Source organism: Salmo salar, chromosome ssa14 (assembly GCF_905237065.1).
Source record: "Salmo salar chromosome ssa14, Ssal_v3.1, whole genome shotgun sequence".
NCBI classification, from domain to species: domain Eukaryota; kingdom Metazoa; phylum Chordata; class Actinopteri; order Salmoniformes; family Salmonidae; genus Salmo; species Salmo salar.
The window spans coordinates 2736692-2757174 of record NC_059455.1 but is presented as its reverse complement, the minus strand read 5'-3'; the positions used below and the strand labels follow the sequence as shown (position 1 = coordinate 2757174).

The following is a 20483-nucleotide window of genomic DNA, read 5'->3' as shown; positions in this document are numbered from 1 at the left end:
TGTCTCTATCATTACATTTGATGAGCATTTCAATTACATAGGTTGTTAACAATAAACGTAACAGTAAGGTCCAGAATGTTTGATTTGCCGGCTGGAGGCAAGGAAAACATGTGGCGTTTTCAAGGGAAATACATTTTACCATTATTTGGTTGTAAAATGATCAGCTCCTGAACAATACAGTCAAAACTACTAATTTTCAAGTATTCCATTCAAAACAATTGCACACATTTAAGTCTATCATCGTAGATGTCACTCCCTGATCTGTTTCACCTGTCCATGTGCTTGTCTCCGCCCATCTTCCCCACTTATCCCTTAGGTATTCATACCTGTGTTTTCTGTCTGTCTGTGCCAGTTCGTCTTGTTTGTTCAAGTCAACCAGCATTTTCTCAGCTCCTGTTTTTCCCCAGTCTCTCTTTTTCTTGTGCTCCTGGTTTTGACCCTTGCATGTCCTGACTCTGAGCCCACCTGCCTGACCACTCTGCCTGCCCCTGAGCCTGCCTGCTGTCCTGTACCTTTGCCGCTACTCTAGATTATCGACCCCTGCCTGCCTTGAGCTGTCGTTTGCCTGCCCCTGTTGTTGCAATTAACATTGTTACTTCAACACGAGTGTTTGGCCTCCCTTGATAAAAAAAACATAAAATAATAGCCAATCAGTGTTGAGCTACATTGAGTGAGCTCAATTTTGAATGGTCCTGGTGCCCCCCCCCCAAAAAAAGTTTGGATTTGGCTTCATCACTAATCACTTCACATCAAAAGAAAAACATAATTGACAGAAAATGTTGAATTGTTGCATCTCGTTGTGTCGTTGTCCTCCAGTGGCGAGGCAGCTAGCTAAAATCGCCCCTTTCCCAAATTAGCCATGGATGGAGATTGAGATCTGTACTTGTGGTTGTACTAAATTCCCTGTACTGGCCATTAATTATAATGCAGATTTGGATCCAACCATAAATTCATACATTGTGCCCTGGGCCTGAGAGGGTGGAAGTTCAACATGAAGCTAAACTACATGACCAAAAGTATGTGGACACCTGCTCGTCCAACATCTCATTCCAAAATCATGGGAACTAATATGGTGTTGTTTCCCACTTTGCTGCTATAACAGCCTCCACTCTTCTGGGAAGGCTTTTCACTAGATGTTGGAACATTGCTGTGGGGACTTTCAGCCATAAGAGCATTAGTGAGGTCGGGCACTGATGTTGGGCGATTAGGCCTGGCTCGCAGTCGGAATTCCAATTCATCCCAAAGGTGTTCGATGGGGTTGAGGTCAGGGCTCTGTGCAGACCACTCAAGTTCTTCCACACCGATCTCGACAAACCATTTCAGTATGGATCTCGTTTTGTGCACGGGGGCATTGTCATGCTGAAACAGGAAAGGGTCTTCCCCAAACTGATGCCACAAAGTTGGAAGCACAGAATCGTCTTGAATGTCATTGTATGCTGTAGTGTTACGATTTCCCTTCACTGGAACTAAGGGGCCCAGCCAGAACAATGAAAAACAGCCTCAGACCATTATTCCTCCTCCACCAAACTTTACAGTTGCCACTATGCATTGGGGCAGGTAGTGTTTTCCTGGCATCCACCAAACCCAGATTTGTCCGTCAGACTGCCAGATGGTGAAGCGTCATTCATCACTCCAGAGAACGCGTTTCCACTGCTCCAGAGTCTAATGGCAGCAAGATTTACACCACTCCAGCCGATGCTTGGCATTGCGCATGGTGATCTTAGTTGTGTGTTAGGCTGCTCTACCATGGAAACCCATTTCATGAAGCTCCCGAGGAACAGTTGTTGTCCTGACGTTGCTTCCAGAGGCAGTTTGGAACACGGTAGTGAGTGTTGCAACTGTGGACAGACAATGTTTAATTTACGCGCTACGTGCTTCAGCACCCGGCAGTCCCGTTCTGTGAGCTTGTGTGGCCTACCACTTCGCGGCTGAGACATTGTTGCTCCTAGACGTTTCCACTTCACAATGACAGAAATTACAGTTGACCGGGGCAGCTCTAGCAAGGCATAAAGTTGATAAACTGACTTGTTAGAAAGGTGGCATCATATGACGGTGCCACGTTGAAAGTCACTGAGCTCTTCAGTTAAGCAATTCTACTGCAAATTGTCTATGGAGATTGCATGGCTGTGTGGTCGATTTTATAAACCTGTCAGCAACGGGTTTGGCTGAAATAGCCGAATCCACTAATTTGATAGCGTGTTCACATAGTAGCCTAGACTAACGTTAACTAGCTGGCTCATCGTTGCCCATGAAAGGAAGTTAGGCAAGCAAGTATTTTAGTCAGGTAGCCTAGTCTAGAACAACACAAACTAAAAGCGTGTACACTGTATGACCAGACTGATCACTAGGAATAGACAGCGATTTTGGACGTTTGAAAAGGTCCCCAGAACGTCAATATATGCCTTCCTCAGTGCGCACAAAAGAAAAGAAAAACTATTGCCCAACACTGGGAGCGAACTTGTGATGCTCAGAGCCGGAGAGCACTGCTTATACCACTCCACTAGGAAATCCTGGCCAGCCAAACCCTTCCGATGCTGGGCCAATTGTGCACCACCTCATGGGTCCCCAGGTCACGGCCGGTTGTTGCACTGCCTGGGATCAAACCCTGGTCTGTAGTGATGCCTCAAGCACTGCGATGCAGTGCCTTAGACCGCTGTGCTACTCGGTAGGTCAAACCACGAGAATACTTGATGATACTTGAGGGTAATTGCACGTTGTTTTTAATTATTTCGTTTTAAGCCTTCTCCAAGCCATAGCCATAACCACTCAGAATTAATACCTTAATTTAACCCTTTGAGTTGGTTCTGTTTTAATACTGTAACCACACAGAATGAATGCATAAAAAAATAGATGTTCATCCATAACACGTCAAATTTCAAAGGGAAACTATGAAATTGTGTTAGTATGACAGTTCTGGCAACATGGCATGCCGTTCCTCTACAAGTAAGGTGAGTCGACATGTTTTTTCTACTTACGCACACACAAACACGCACGCACGCACACACACACACACACACACACATAAAGTCAGTGTCATGGACAGCCATGATATTTAGCTTAGGTTGATTAGACAAATTGTTTTTGATATCTTTAAGTTGTCACTGTATTAGACTAAGCATAGGTGATTTGATTACTTTAAAATGTTGAACTTTAAATGGTGCTGGAATAGATCCTGTTTTCTTCGCCACTTGCAGTAAATCTCTGTGGTTCTAAATCAATAGTTGTTTAGCAGTCCGAAAATGTCGGAAACATGAACTTGACCATGCTGTAGGTCATCTAAATGCAATATGTTTTGTGGACTTCATCGGACAGATGTTGCACTCCGGTTTTGTGATGAAACAAATGCAAGATTGAATTTATTCTGCCACTGTGTGTCTGTTGTCTCGGCCTTATACATGACAGTGGCATATGAACTAACGGGTTATAGATAAAACAACGCAATTATTACAACACCGTTATTTTTTTCCTGGCTTGGCTTCCCCATTGATTTTACCCACGCATCAATACTGGGTTTGAGACAGAATGCTGTTTTCTAAAATGCAGTAGCAAACAATGTTTAACCTAATAGACAGATCAACTACAGGCCCTCACCTGAGTCTAAAGCCATATAACCATTTATCTAACCACTCCCCCTTTTGCATTTTATATTTATTCCTGTATCTCCGCAGTGCAATGATACATAGAATATTTTGAGGAATACTCCTCATTATAAGCATATTACGCAATTGAATTACATTAAGCGCAGAGGAAGGGGAAGGATCATAACCCACTGTCATCATAAATTCCAACAGCAGATGTTGCCTGAAGCTTTAGATTCAACAACGATAAGGATAGCCACATCACATTTCCTTGAGGTGAGGAGCAAAATGTCACAATATAACCCTCGGCTTGACTTTCCCTTTAAATTGTAGATTTGATCAAAACCCCCCATGCCACCCAAAGCCAATCACATCCAATGTCTCTTTGTTTGTAAACCAATCACGGTAAAAGTCTTTCTAAAGAGTGATTTGGCAAATGGATTTCATCCCCATTTGCTGATGGATTTCTCAGAGGTTGGGATAATCGCACACTGCAGGGTATACCCTCGAGGCCGGCAAAAAGGGATGCACTGTATAGAATATTCACAGAAAAAGGTTACCTGGTATTTACCATGAAATAACTTGGCAAAAAATTATACTTTTGGACTCATACTGACATTAGACTGCTTTTGAGACTTCAACCCCCCCCACCCCCCCACACACACACACACACATTCTATGATGCATAGAACCTAATACATTGTCGGACAATAGGCCACATAGACTTTGAATACGTGAGAATGTAAATGTGTGACTTGTGTACTAACTTTCCAGTTTTCTGTACTGCATCTAATATACGTGTTGCGTATTTGTATGCTGATGTCACAAAATGAATTTCCATGTAAATGGACAATAACATATATTGTATCATATGGAATTATAGAGGGAAACTCATCTGTGGTCATGGAATAGCAGATGTCTATGGAAGTTTATAGCTATCGAAATTCAATTTGAAATGCAAATTGAATATAATACTTTCATAGTTGTCAACTCACCCAGGGATCCCCCCTGACTCCAGCTTGTTGGCGATGTCCACGTCCCACGACCACACGTCAAACTGCCACTTTCTCAGTCCCAGTACCCCACACAGGACCGATCCCGAATGGATCCCGATTCGCATGTCGATGTCATGCTTTGTGCGTGATCTTACATATCTAGAGAGGGGAAATAAACAATATGGTATCTATTTATTTGTGTACCTTCTTTACTGTTATCTTTTCCAGTAGACTATAAAGACAATATTATCCTATATAATCAAATCACAATTGATTTCAAGTGCATTTAACAAAGTCACAACACACTTTACAGAAAAACAACACACTTTACTGAAAATATGAAATCATAAATATAAGGTAATAAAGTAAAAACTGCAAATTATTTATCTCTGATATTTTTTATTGTGTTGTGGGTAAATATAAGAAACGAAACCTTATTTTTTCCGTATTTAGCAAACCATTTGATTTGACACAATGACTGTGACTGAAACTACATTACTTCAAATTGTCAATGGAAAAATAAGATAATTCATTCAGTGTTCCAAAATTCACCAGGAAATAGTCCCATTTTATGTTGTATACGGTGATAAAACGGAATAAAGTCAACAATAATCGATTTGTCCAGCATTATCTCACCTTCTAATGTTTTTGTTTATAATTTCATATGCCATATAATTGTACATTAATGCATTACTAATATTTAGTTTCCACCACAGGGTGAAAAATAACAATATATTTCCAAACCCATTTCCATACAACTACAATTTGGCAAGTCTCATTTCATCCTATTTCATGCCTTATAATAACTATGATGAATGTGAGCTGACAGGCGCTCAATGATATTCAGCCCAGGTGCATAAAATCAATAGGTTTTGAAGTTCACCCTGCCATAGACACTGATGAAATTGTTGTAGCTGTGGCTGCTGATAGAGTTTGAAAATGCTTGGTTTGTGTCCCAAATGGCACCCCTATTCCCTATATAGCATACGTCTTTGACCGGGGCTCATAGTGCACTACTTTTGACCAGAGCCCAATGTAGGGAATAGGGAGCCAATTGGGATGCAGTGTCACCACAGTGGCACTGATGCTGCAGTAAAGGGGCCATCAGCCAAGAGGCTCTTAGCGAGCGACCTGCCTCTTGTTTGCTCTCCATTCTCTAAAAGGACGGTTGGCTGATTCATTCTAATGGTCTACTACATCACTCCAGTAGCTTAGCTCACTCTTAAACGCACACACGGACACACACACACACACACGGACACACATGCGGACACATACTGTACACACACGTGCATATCTCCCTCTCCATTTCTTTCTTTCCTCTCTCTCGCCATCTCTTCTGTTTCAAACACTATCTCTTTTCACATATGCTCTGGCAGGACAATATCAAACAAGAGGACAAAAAAACTGCCTATTTACCAGAAAAAAATACCTTTAGCCTTAAAAGTACACGTAGCCATCGTTATCCATTAAATACGCGTAGTCAACAAAAATGTTGTAAAAGCCTTTGAAAATAGTATTACCACTGTGACAATCATTGTAAGACTCAGTATTATATATTTTTTTATAATTATTTTATATTTTTCATTCCAAATACAAACATACATACAAACAACAATTCACAGATGTACACAAACAATGACTACTTCTCATCTGCCCAGACCCACACGCTCACACCCTCATCCTTAGTGCCTGCATTATTGTTTGCCACTTGGCCTTAAATTGTAACAAATCGTTTTTTCTCGGTCGCCCATGCAATTTCAACATTTAAATAATAAATCATTCAATTTGATCTTTGTGTTAATTATGGCAGATTAATTGATTTCCAAGTTTTTAGCATACGTTTTTTTCAAGATGAGTGATGAGAGGAGAATCGTCCAGCCCATTGGGAATTTTTCTTTTATGAGTTGGACGAGAGGGATTTACTCCAGACACCCGAACAAGCCCTCATCCCCATCATTACCAGGACAAAGAGACAGAGGTTTCGCGGAAGGAGATCGGGGTGCCTCGTAAGGATCAGGCGACGAGTGGCTAATCTGCATTTGCCATTGATACTATTGGCCAACGTACAATCGCTGGATAATAAAATGGATGAGCTAAAAGCATATATATTCTACCAACGGGACATTCAATACTGAAACATCTTATGTTTCACCGAGTCGTGGCTGAACGACAACATGAATAACATACAGCTGGCGTGTTATACCCCGTACCAGCAGGATAGAACAGCAGCCTCTTAGCTAATATCTACCAGCATGTTAAATGTGCAACCAGAGGGGAAAAAAACTATAGACCACCTTTAATCCACACTCAGAGACACTTACAAAGCTCCCCCTCCATTCTGCAAATCTGATCATAATCCTATCCTCCTGATTCCTGCTTACAAGCAAACATGAAAGCAGAAAGCACCAGTGACTCGGTCAATAAAAAAATAAGTCAGATGAAGCAGATGTTAACTTCTCTAGGGCCGGCGGGACGAAATCGTCCCACCTACGTAACAGCCAGTGGAATCCTGTGGCGCGTTATTCAAATACCTTAGAAATGCTATTACTTCAATTTCTCAAACATATGACTATTTTACAGCATTTTAAAGACAAGACTCTCGTTAATCTAACCACACTGTCCGATTTAAAAAAGGCTTTACAACGAAAGCAAAACATTAGATTATGTCAGCAGAGTACCCAGCCAGAAATAATCAGACACCCATTTTTCAAGCTAGCATATAATGTCACAAAAACCCAGAAGACAGCTAAATGCAGCACTAACCTTTGATGATCTTCATCAGATGACAACCCTAGGACATTATGTTATACAATACATGCATGTTTTGTTCAATCAAGTTCACATTTATATCAAAAACCAGCTTTTTACATTAGCATGTGACGTTCAGAACTAGCATACCCCCGCAAACTTCCGGTGAATTTACAAAAAATTTACTAAATTACTCACGATAAACGTTCACAAAAAGCATAACAATTATTTTAAGAATTATAGATACAGAACTCCTCTATGCACTCGATATGTCCGATTTTAAAATAGCTTTTCGGTGAAAGCACATTTTGCAATATTCTCAGTAGATAGCCCGGCATCACAGGGCTAGCTATTTAGACACCCACCAAGTTTAGCACTCACCAAAGTCAGATCTACTATAAGAACATTTTTATTACCTTTGGTGTTCTTCGTCAGAATGCACTCCCAGGACTTCTACTTCAATAACAAATGTTGGTTTGGTCCCAAATAATCCATAGTTATATCCAAACAGCGGTGTTTTGTTCGTGCGTTCAAGACACTATCCGAAAGGGTAAAGAAGGGTGACGAGCATGGCGCATTTCGTGACAAAAAAATTCGAAATATTCCATTACCGTACTTCGAAGCACGTCAACCGCTGTTTAACCTCTTACATCTAAACGTTCCGCTAGCGGAACACCTGCTCCAATATCCAATGATAGGCGTGGCGCGAATTACAAATTCCTCAAAAATACAAAAACTTCAATCTTTCAAACATATGACTATTTCACAGCATTTTAAAGATAAGACTCTCCTTTATCTAACCACACTGTCCGATTTCAAAAAGGATTTACAGCGAAAGCAAAACATTCGATTATGTCAGCAGAGTACCAAGCCAGATATAATCAGACACCCATTTTTCAAGCTAGCATATAATGTCACAAAAACCAAGAAGACAGCTAAATGCAGCACTAACCTTTGATGATCTTCATCAGATGACACACCTAGGACATTATGTTATACAATACATGCATGTTTTGTTCAATCAAGTTCATATTTATATCAAAAAACTGCTTTTTACATTAGCATGTGACGTTCAGAACTAGCATACCCCCCGCAAACTTCCGGGGAATTTGCTAACAATTTACTAAATTACTCACGATAAACGTTCACAAAAAGCAAAACAATTATTTTAAGAATTATAGATACAGACCTCCTCTATGCACTCGATATGTCCGATTTTAAAATAACTTTTTGGTGAAAGCACATTTTGCAATATTCTAAGTACATAGCCCAGCCATCACGGGCTAGCTATTTAGACACCCGGCAAGTTTAGCACTCACCAATATCAGATTTACTATTATAAAAGTTTGATTACCTTTTGTTGTCTTCGTCAGAATGCACTTCCAGGACTGCTACTTCAATAACAAATGTTGGTTTGGTCCAAAATAATCCATCGTTATATCCGAATAGCGCCGTTTTGTTCGTGCGTCCCAGACACTATCCGAAATGGTAAATCAGGGTTGCGCGCATGGCGCAATTCGTGACAATTTTTTTTTAAATATTCCATTACCGTACTTCGAAGCATGTCAACCGCTGTTTAAAATCCATTTTTATGCCATTTTTCTCGTAAAAAAGCGATAATATTCCGACCGGGAATGTCCATTTAGCTAAACAGAGGAAAGAAAACAAAGCTTTCGGTCGACGCAGGCACGAGCCTGAGTCTCACAGTACTGTAACCAGCCACTACCCAAACGCGCTACTTTTTTCAGCCAGAGCCTGCAAAGCCACGATTCAGCGTTTTGCCGCCTTCTGAGAGCCTATGGCAGCCGTAGGAAGTGTCACGGGACAGCTAAGATCCTCACTCTTCAATAAACAGAGACAAGAAGAACGACACCTTGTCAGACAGGCCACTTCCTGCATGAAATCTTCTCAGGTTTTTGCCTGCCATATGAGTTCTGTTATACTCACAGACACCATTCAAACAGTTTTAGAAACTTTAGGGTGTTTTCTATCCAAAGCCAATAATTATATGCATATTCTAGTTTCTGGGCAGGAGTAGTAACCAGATTAAATCGGGTACGTTTTTTATCCAGCCGTGAAAATACTGCCCCCTAGCCATAACAGGTTAAAATCAATTTTTATGCCATTCTTCTCGTAAAAAAGCGATCATATTCCGACCGGGAATCTGCATTTAGGTAAACAGATGAAAGAAAATAAAGCACGGGGTCGACTCGGGCACGCGGCTAAGCCCATTGTCCTCTGATCGGCCACTTGCCAAAAGCGTAAATGTGCTTCAGCCTGGGGCTGCCTCGATATCATTCAGCTTTTTCCCGGGCTCTGAGAGCCTATAGGAGCCGTAGGAAGTGTCACGTTACAGCAAAGATCCTCAGTCTTCAATAAAAAGAGCCAAGATGAACAACAACTTGTCAGACAGGCCACTTCCTGTACAGAATCTTCTCAGGTTTTTGCCTGCCATATGAGTTCTGTTATACTCACAGACACCATTCAAACAGTTTTAGAAACTTTAGGGTGTTTTCTATCCAAAGCCAATAATTATATGCATATTCTAGTTACTGGGCAGGAGTAGTAACCAGATTAAATCAGGTACGTTTTTTATCCGGCCGTGTCAATACTGCCCCCTACCCCCAACAGGCTAAGCTAAAGGAATGCTAGCACAGACTGGAATATTTTCCGGGATTCTCCCGCTGGCATTGAGGAGTACACCACAATAGTCACTGGCTTCATCAATAAGTGCATCGATGACATCGTCCCCACAGTGACTGTAAGTACATACCCCAACCAGAAGCCATGGATTACAGGCAACATCCGCACTGAGCTAAAGGGTAGAGTTGCCTCTCTTTCTTTCTCGCTTTCCTTCTCTCTTTCTTTCTTTCTCTCTCTCAGAGGACCTGAGCCTTAGGACCATGCCTCAGGACTACCTGGCCTGATGACTCCTTGCTATCCCCAGTCCACCTGGCCGTGCTGCTGCTCCAGTTTCAACTGTTCTGCCTGCGGCTATGGAATCCTGACCTGTTCACAGGACGTGCTACCTGTCCCAGACCTGCTGTTTTCAACTCTCTAGAGACAACAGGAGCGGTAGAGATACTCTGAATGATCGGCTATGAAAAGCCAACTGACATTTACTCATGAAGTGCTGATCTGTTGCACCCTCGACAACCACTGTGATTATTATTATCTGACCCTGCTGGTCATCTATGAACATCTTGGCCATGTACTGTTATCTCCACCCGGCACAGCCGGAAGAGGACTGGCCACCCCTCATAGCCTGGTTCCTCTCTAGGTTTCCACCTAGGTTCTGGCCTTTCTAGGGTGTTTTTCCTAGCCACCGTGCTTCTACACCTGCATTGCTTGCTGTTTGGGGTTTTAGGCTGGGCTTCTGTACAGCCTGTGACATCAGCTGATGTAAAAGAAGGGCTTTATAAATAAACTTGATTTGAGTTGCCGATTTCAAGGAGTGAAACACTAACCCGGAAGCTTATAAGAAATCCCGCTATGCCCTCCGACGAACCATCAAACAGGCAAAGCGTTAATACAGGACTGAGATTGAATCGTACTACACCGTCTCTGACACTTGTCGCATGTGGCAGGGCTTACAAACTATTACAGGCTACAAAGGGAAGCACAGCCAAGAGCTGCCCAGTGACAAAAGCCTGCCAAACGAGCTAAATTACTTCTATGCAAGTAACACTGAAACATGCATGAGAGCATCAGCTGTTCCGGGAAGACTGTGTGATCACGCTCTCCGCAGCCGTTGTGAGTAAGACCTTTAAACAGGTCAACGGATTACCAGGACGTGTACTCCGAGCATGCGCTGACCAACTGGCAAGTGTCTTCACTGACATTTTCAACCCGTCCCTGTCGGAGTCTGTAATACCAACATGTTTCAAGCAGACCACCATAGTCCCTGAGACCAAGAATACTAACATAACCTGCCTAAATGACTTCCGACACGTAGCACTCACGTCTGTAGCCATGAAGTGCTTTGAAAGGCTGGTCATGGCTCACACCAACACCATTATCACAGAAACCCTAGACCCACTCCAATTTGCATACCTCCCAAACAGATTCACAGATGATGCAATCTCCATTTCACTCCACAACACACTTTCCCACCTGGACAAAAGGAACATCTATATGATATTGCTATTCATTGACTACAGCTCAGCGTTCAACACCATAGTGCCCTCAAAGCTCATCATTAAGCTAAGGATCCTGGGACTAAACACCTCCCTCTGCAACTGGATCCTGGACTTCCTGACAGGCCGCCCGCAGGTGGTAAGGGTAGGTAACAACACATCCGCCACGCTGATCCTCAACAAGGGGGCCCATCAGGGGTGCACTCTCAGTCCCCTACTGTACTCCCTGTTCACTCATGACTGCATGGCCAGGCACAAATCCAACACCATCATTAAGTTTGCAGATGACACAACAGTGGTAGGGTAAAGTTTGTATTTTTTTAATTTTATTTATTTCACCTTTATTTAACCAGGTAGGCAAGTTGAGAACAAGTTCTCATTTACAATTGCGACCTGGCCAAGATAAAGCAAAGCAGTTCGACAACATACAAAAACACAGAGTTACACATGGAGTAAAACAACATACAATCAATGATGCAGTAGAAAAAATAAATAAATAAGACTATATACAATGTGAGCAAATGATGTGAGATAAGGGAGGTAAAGGCAAAAAAATGCCATGGTGGCAAAGTAAATAAAGTATAGCAAGAAAAACACTGGAATGGTAGATTTGTAGTTTGAAGAAAGTTCAGAGATAAAATATAAATAATATGGTGCAAAGGAGCAAAATAAATAAAATAAATAAATACAGTAGGGGAAGAGGTAGTAGTTTGGGCTAAATTATAGATGGGCTATGTATAGGTGCAGTGATCTGTGAGCTGCTCTGACAGCTGGTGCTTAAAGCTAGTGAGGGAGATAAGTGTTTCCAGTTTCAGAGATTTTTGTAGTTCGTTCCAGTCATTGGCAGCAGAGAACTGGAAGGAGAGACGACCAAAGGAGGAGTTGGCTTTAGGGGTGACCAGAGAGATATACCTGCTGGAGCGCGTGCTACAGGTGGGTGCTATGGTGACCAGTGAGCGGAGATAAGGGGGGACTTTACCTAGCAGGGTCTTGTAGATGACCTGGAGCCAATGTGTTTGGCGACGATTATGAAGCGAAGGCCAGCCAACGAGAGCGTACAGGTCGCAGTGGTGGGTAGTATATGGGGCTTTGGTGACAAAACGGATGGCACTGTGATAGACTGCATCCAGCTTGTTGAGTAGGGTATTGGAAGCTATTTTGTAAATTACATCGCCAAAGTCGAGGATTGGTAGGATGGTCAGTTTTACGAGGGTATGTTTGGCAGCATGAGTGAAGGATGCTTTGTTGCGAAATAGGAAGCCAATTCGAGATTTCACTTTGGATTGGAGATGATTGATGTGAGTCTGGAAGGAGAGTTTACAGTCTAACCAGACACCTAGGTATTTGTAGTTGTCCACAAATTCTAAGTTAGAACCGTCCAGAGAAGTGATGCTGGACAGGCGGGCAGGTGCAGGCAGCGATCGGTTGAAGAGCATGCATTTAGTTTTACTTGTGTTTAGGAGCAGTTGGAGGTTTAAACACTGTTTCCCATGGTTGTTCAATGAACCATAAACAATTAATGAACATGCACCTGTGGAACGGTCGAGAAAACACTAATAGCTTACAGACGGTAGACAATTAAGGTCACAGTTATGAAAAGTTAGGACACTAAGGAGGTCTTTCTACTGACTCTGAAAAACAGCAAAAGAAAGATGCCCAGGGTCCCTGCTCATCTGCGTGAACGTTCCTTAGGCATGCTGCAAGGAGGCATGAGGACTGCAGATGTGGCCAGGGCAATAAAATGCAATGTCTGTACTGTGAGACGCCTAAGACAGCGCTACAGGGAGACAGGACAGACAGCTGATCGTCCTCGCAGTGGCAAACCATGTCTAACAACACCTGGATCGGTACATCTGAACATCACACCTGCGGGACAGATACAGGATGGCAACAACAACTGCCCGAGTTTACACCAGGAACGCACAATCCCTCCATCAGTGCTCAGACTGTCCGCAATAGGCTGAGAGAGGCTGGACTGAGGGCTTGTAGGCCTGTTGTAAGGCAGGTCCTCACCAGACATCACCGGAAACAACGTCGCCTATGGGCACAAACCCACTGTCGCTGGACCACACAAGACTGGCAAAAAGTGCTCTTCACTGACGAGTCGTGGTTTTGTCTCACCAGGGGTGAAAGTCGGATTCGCGTTTATCGTTGAAGGAATGAGCGTTACACTGAGGCCTGTACTGTGGAGCGGGATCAATTTGGTCTAGGGCGGTGTGTCACAGCATCATCGGACTGAGCTTGTTGTCATTGCAGGCAATCTCAACTCTGTGCATTACAGGGAAGACATCCTCCTCCCTCATGTGGTACCATTCCTGCAGGCTCATCCTGACATGACCCTCCAGCATGACAATGCCACCAGCCATACTGCTCATTCTGTGCGTGATTTCCTGCAAGACAGGAATGTCAGTGTTCTGCCATGGCCAGCGAAGAGCCCGGATCTCAATCCCATTGAGCACGTCTGGGACCTGTTGGATCGGAGGGTGAGGGCTAGGGCCATTCCCCCCCAGAAATGTCCGGGAACTTGCAGGTGCCTTGGTGGAAGAGTGGGGTAACATCTCACAGCAAGAACTGGCAAATCTGGTGCAGTCCATGAGGAGGAGATGCACTGCAGTACTTAATGCAGCTGGTGGCCACATCAGATACTGACTGTTACTTTTGATTTTGACCCCCCCTTTGTTCAGGGACACATTATTCAATTTCTGTTAGTCACATGTCTGTGGAACTTGTTCAGTTTATGTCTCAGTTGTTGAATCTTGTTATGTTCATACAAATATTTACACATGTTAAGTTTGCTGAAAATAAACGCAGTTGACAGTGAGAGGACGTTTCTTTTTTTGCTGAGTTTATTACCTCAATTACCTCGACTAACCGGTGCCCCCCGCACATTGACTCTGTACCGGTACCCCTTGTATATAGTCTTGCTATTGTTATTTTACTGCTGCTCTTTAATTATTTGTTGCTTTTATTTCTTTTTTTGTGGTATTTTTCTTAAAACTGAATTGTTGGTTAAGTGCTTGTAAGAAAGCATTTCGCCGTAAGGTTATATTCGGCGCATGTGACAAATCCAATTTGATTTTTCACTACACCCCCATTTGCCAGATTAAAACGTCGTTTACAATTGTAATACTTCTGACAGCCAACTTTCTTGCTCGGCCCATAACTTTTGGACATTTTTACATTTACATCATTAGCAGATGCTCTTATCCAGAGCGACTTACAAATTGGTGCATTCACCTGATATCCAGTGGAACAACCACTTTACAATAGTACATCTATATCTTTTTTTTTGGGGGGGGTTAGAAGGACATCATAGCATTCCCAGAAAGCATGGATTATTGAGTCATTATTAGTTTTACACTTATGACATAATTCTGCCGTTTTGCTGTAGAATTTATGAATTTTGTCTCTTGTATAATAAATTCTATACGTCACTTTACACGGGATTAAGCGTACATTTCCGTTACCTGTAAATTTGTCCGTTAACTGAAATTTAGTTGCATGTATTTGAAACTATCTACATGGGTCAGTCCAAAATTACTTTTTAATTCTGTCATGGAAACAAATGTATTTTCTGTTACCAAGTTATTTGCCTTTAGTTTTCCATGTGGACCAATGTATCAGTGAATTCTGAAAAGCTATAGATTGTTTGATAAGTTTGTGTTTGTAGGGAGTGATATTGGTTCTTGTAGAATATGTTTCATTTTCTTCCATATTGTTATAATGTTCTTAACTGTAAAGTTGTTAATGTTCTTAGCTTTATCCTTTTAAATAGACACGTAAAAAGATTCTGGGGATATCTTCAAAAATATATTTTCAATATGTACCCATTGTTCCTCTTTAGTGCAATTAACTATATGTCGCAAGTAAAAGCCTTGGGTAGTGAATTGATAGAATTCCATGCCTGGAAAGTTAAAACTTTATTTTTTATTCTATGAATTTTATTTACCCATATAAAGTCTTATGACCGAGTATACTTTTTACAAAAGATTATTCCATTTAATTAGATCTGCCTTCATATTGTTGAGTAATGGAATAAAGTTATCTTTATATATTTGTTGTTTGCTGTCACTTATTAAGCATCGTTAAGTATTTCATATTTTTTGTGGTCCACTTAAAGGATTTCTGTAGATTGTGAGATTCTTTTTCCCACTGCCATTATTTTGGGCGGTTTTCCACATGAATTTATATCCTAAGATTTTAGAGTATTCAGATTTTTTTTTTTTTAGCAAATGGGTCATTGAGTTTTCAATATTGGTCAGGTATATCAGAAGATTATCTGAAAATAAGTTTAGTTTATATGCATGTTTACCAATACTGATACCTGTTACATTTGGGTCCTGTCTTTCTGCAAACTGTTCAATTGCCAGTGTCTTGTGTCCTTTCTAAAGCAATTTCATCAGATAATGTATTGTTTGTGCATATTTTTGCTTTAGGACATTTACACAATATTTTCATAACATTTTTTTTACTTCAGCTGGAAAGTTTAAAGCTTCCAAAGTTTTGAATAGAAAAGGCCATTCAAGACGGTGGAAAGCCTTTTCAGCATCAGACATTATTGATAAATCTATATCTAGTTTTTTTTTTGCATATTGTATTAAACTGAAACCCTGTTTTATTGATACGTATCAAGTCTGGTAAGACTTTTGCCATTCTATTGCTTATAATCTTTGTTTTTATTGTCACAATGTATTAAACTTATGGGTCTATAATCAGCAGGGGACTCTCCAGATTTTCCTGGTTTTAATAATAACTGAAATAACAGTTTGATACACGGAACTAGGAAGTACTGAATTGAGTGACATTTGTTGTTATTTGTGTACTTTGTCCCAAAATGTTGAATAGAATTATATGGTAAAGCCATCCATTCCTGGTGTTTTTCTCAGTGTGAATGTTTTAACAGTATCTAATATTTCTTCTTGGGAGGACCTTGACACAGCTGTCTGAAGGATCAGACCAAAATGCTGCGTGTTCGTAGTTCCACATATTTTATTTATAGTGAAACTAAATGCAATACACGAGAAACTTGAATATACAAAAACAACAAACCGTGATGCAGAGAGGAAAACACACTACTCAAAATGAATCACCCACAAACACAGGTGGGACAAACATCAACATAAATATGACCTCCAATTAAAGGTAACGAGGATCAGCTGCCTCCAATTGGAGATCAACCCAAATAACACCAACATAGAAATACAAAACTAGAAACTGAACATAGAAATACAAAAACAGACAAACACCCCCTGTCACACCCTGACCTACTCTACCATAGAAAATAACAACTTACTATGGTCAGGACGTGACAGACCTCTGTTTCTAGTGATTATTTTTTGTCTGCTGATAATTGCTTCAGATTATTACAGTATTATCAAGGGTTTTTTATTGTACACAAGCCTATGGTGCATCAGGAACCATCATGTTACAGATCCAAAAAAGGAGGAAGCTCCAAACAGCTTCGAGACAACTAGAAACATCAACCCAGTGTGCTAGAACACAATAATTGCCACACATTAAACTGAAAAAACCTATAGGTTACTCAAACCTTTGCACAAATCTTCCACTGACAACCGGAAACTACACTGCTCAAAAAAATAAAGGGAACACTTAAACAACACAATGTAACTCCAAGTCAATCACACTTCTGTGAAATCAAACTGTCCACTTAGGAAGCAACAATGATTGCTGTTGTGCAAATGGAATAGACAACAGGTGGAAATTATAGGCAATTAGCAAGACACCCCCAATAAAGGAGTGGTTCTGCAGGTGGTGACCACAGACCACTTCTCAGTTCCTATGCTTCCTGGCTGATGTTTTGGTCACTTTTGAATGCTGGCGGTGCTGTCACTCTAGTGGTAGCATGAGACGGAGTCTACAACCCACACAAGTGGCTCAGGTAGTGCAGCTCATCCAGGATGGCACATCAATGCGAGCTGTGGCAAGAAGGTTTGCTGTGTCTGTCAGCGTAGTGTCCAGAGCATGGAGGCGCTACCAGGAGACAGGCCAGTACATCAGGAGACGTGGAGGAGGCCGTAGGAGGGCAACAACCCAGCAGCAGGACCGCTACCTCCGCCTTTGTGCAAGGAGGAGCAGGAGGAGCACTGCCAGAGCCCTGCAAAATGACCTCCAGCAGGCCACAAATGTGCATGTGTCTGCTCAAACGGTCAGAAACAGACTCCATGAGGGTGGTATGAGGGCCCAACGTCCACAGTTGGGGGTTGTGCTTACAGCCCAACACCGTGCAGGACGTTTGGCATTTGCCAGAGAACACCAAGATTGGCAAATTCGCCACTGGCGCCCTGTGCTCTTCACAGATGAAAGCAGGTTCACACTGAGCATGGAGACGCCGTGGAGAACGTTCTGCAGCCTGCAACATCCTCCAGCATGACCGGTTTGGCGGTGGGTCAGTCATGGTGTGGGGTGGCATTTCTTTGGGGGGCCGCACAGCCCTCCATGTGCTCGCCAGAGGTAGCCTGACTGCCATTAGGTACCGAGATGGGATCCTCAGACCCCTTGTGAGACCATATGCTGGTGCGGTTGGCCCTGGGTTCCTCCTAATGCAAGACAATGCTAGACCTCATGTGGCTGGAGTGTGTCAGCAGTTCCTGCAAGAGGAAGGCATTGATGCTATGGACTGGCCCGCCCGTTCCCCAGACCTGAATCCAATTGAGCACATCTGGGACATCATGTCTCGCTCCATCCACCATGTCTCGCTCCATCCATGGTTGCACCACAGACTGTCCAGGAGTTGGCAGATGCTTTAGTCCAGGTCTGGGAGGAGATCTCTCAGGAGACCATCCGCCACCTCATCAGGAGCATGCCCAGGCGTTGTAGGGAGGTCATACAGGCACGTGGAGGCCACACACACTACTGAGCCTCATTTTGACTTGTTTTAACCTCTATGAGGCAGGCGGGACGAATTCGTCCCACCTACGTAACAGCCAGTTGAATCCTGTGGCGCGATTTTCAAATACCTTAAAAATCAAATACCTTATTACTTCAATTTCTCAAACATATGACTATTTTACAGCTATTTAAAGACAAGACTCTCGTTAATCTAACCACACTGTCCGATTTCAAAAAGGCTTTACAACGAAAGCAAAACATTAGATTATGTCAGCAGAGTACCAAGCCAGAAATAATTAGACACCCATTTTTCAAGCTAGCATATAATGTCACAAAAACCCAGAAGACAGTTAAATGCAGCACTAACCTTTGATGATCTTCATCAGATGACACACCTAGGACATTATGTTATACAATACATGCATGTTTTGTTCAATCAAGTTCATATTTATATCAAAAAACTGCTTTTTACATTAGCATGTGACGTTCAGAACTAGCATACCCCCCGCAAACTTCCGGCAAATTTACTAACAATTTACTAAATTACTCACGATAAACGTTCACAAAAAGCATAACAATTATTTTAAGAATTATAGATACATTACTCCTCTATGCACTCGATATGTCCGATTTTAAAATAGCTTTTCGGTGAAAGCACATTTTGCAATATTCTAAGTACATAGCCTGGCATCACAGGGCTAGCTATTTAGACACCCAGCAGGTTTAGCACTCACCAATATCAGATTTACTATAAGAAAAATGGTCTTACCTTTCCTGTTCTTCGTCAGAATGCACTCCCAGGACTTCTACTTCAATAACAAATGTAGGTTTGGTCCAAAATAATCCATAGTTATGTTCCAACAGCGACGTTTTGTTCGTGCGTTCTAGACACTATCCCAATGGTAAATAACGGTCGTGCGCACGGCACATTTCGTGACAAAAGATTTCTAAATATTTCATTACCGTACTTCGAAGCATGTCAACCGCTGTTTAAAATAAATTTTTATGCAATTTTTCTCGTAAAAAAGCGATAATATTCCGACCGGGAATCTGCAATTAGATAAACAGCCGAAGGAAAATATATCACTGGGTCGAATCGGGCACGCGCCTAATTCCATTGTCCTCTGATGGGCCACTTGGCAAAGGCGATTATGTGTTTCAGCCTGAGGCTGCCTCGTCATCGTTCAGGTTTTTCCCGGGCTCTGAGAGCCTATTGGAGCCGTAGGAAATGTCACGTTACAGCTAAGATCCTGACTCTTCAATACACAGAAGCAAGAACAACACCTTGTCAGACAGGCCACTTCCTGCATGAAACCTTCTCAGGTTTTTGCCTGCCAAATGAGTTCTGTTATACTCACAGACACCATTCAAACAGTTTTAGAAACTTTAGGGTGTTTTCTATCCATATGTAATAAGTATATGCATATTCGAGTTACTGGGTAGGAGTGGTAACCAGATTAAATCGGGTACGTTTTTTATCCGGCGGTGTAAATACTGCCCCCTAGCCCTAACAGGTTAAGGACATTACATCAAAGTTGGATCAGCCTGTAGTGTGGTTTTCCACTTTAATTTGGAGTGTGACTCCAAATCCAGACATCCATGGGTTGATAAATTGGATTTCCATTGATTATTTGTGTGTGATTTTGTTGTCAGCACATTCAACTATGTAAAGAAAAAAGTATTTAATAAGATTATTTCATTCATTCAATTCTAGGATGTGTTATTTTAGTGTTCCCTTTATTTTTTTGAGCAGTGTAATAACATCAACAAGTGTAGCAAGGCCTAAAAGTGGGGATTTGTTTTACCTGATTGTCTTAATCATGCTGAGGCCCATCTCTACACAGCAATGAGCGTGGTCCTGTCGAGGTTCAGGAAGACCGGACACACAGTAGTAGCAGTCTCCTAAAATCTTAATCCTCAGACAATGGTGCTCCTAGAAGAGAGTGGGAGTGAGAGAATGGCGTTAGACTGGAATCCATGGGAAACTCAGAATGATCTTGATTTGATCAATACCTCTTGCTCCATGAGAATGCTTGAATTATCATAGAATCGTACACGAATGTACAGTGCACATGCATGCATTTGTTCACGGCAATGAGCAAGTTGTTCTGTCTTGCACCACAAATGTCTGGACAACAGCTTTGACTTTATAATAAAGAGACATTATATGCCAA

General features: G+C 41.9%; 1 protein-coding gene across 2 annotated transcripts in view; it reads right to left on the bottom strand.

The window, feature by feature from the left end:
- Positions 1–20483, bottom strand: part of adcy8 (adenylate cyclase 8 (brain)) — a 304017-nt gene that overhangs the window by 132548 nt on the left and 150986 nt on the right. For both annotated transcript variants that reach the window (XM_014139104.2, XM_014139106.2), the window contains exons 5-6: positions 20115–20242; positions 4574–4732 (exon numbers count right to left, since the gene is read on the bottom strand). In XM_014139104.2, the coding sequence (XP_013994579.1) occupies positions 4574–4732; positions 20115–20242 (287 nt within the window). The remainder of the gene's footprint in view (positions 1–4573; positions 4733–20114; positions 20243–20483) is intronic.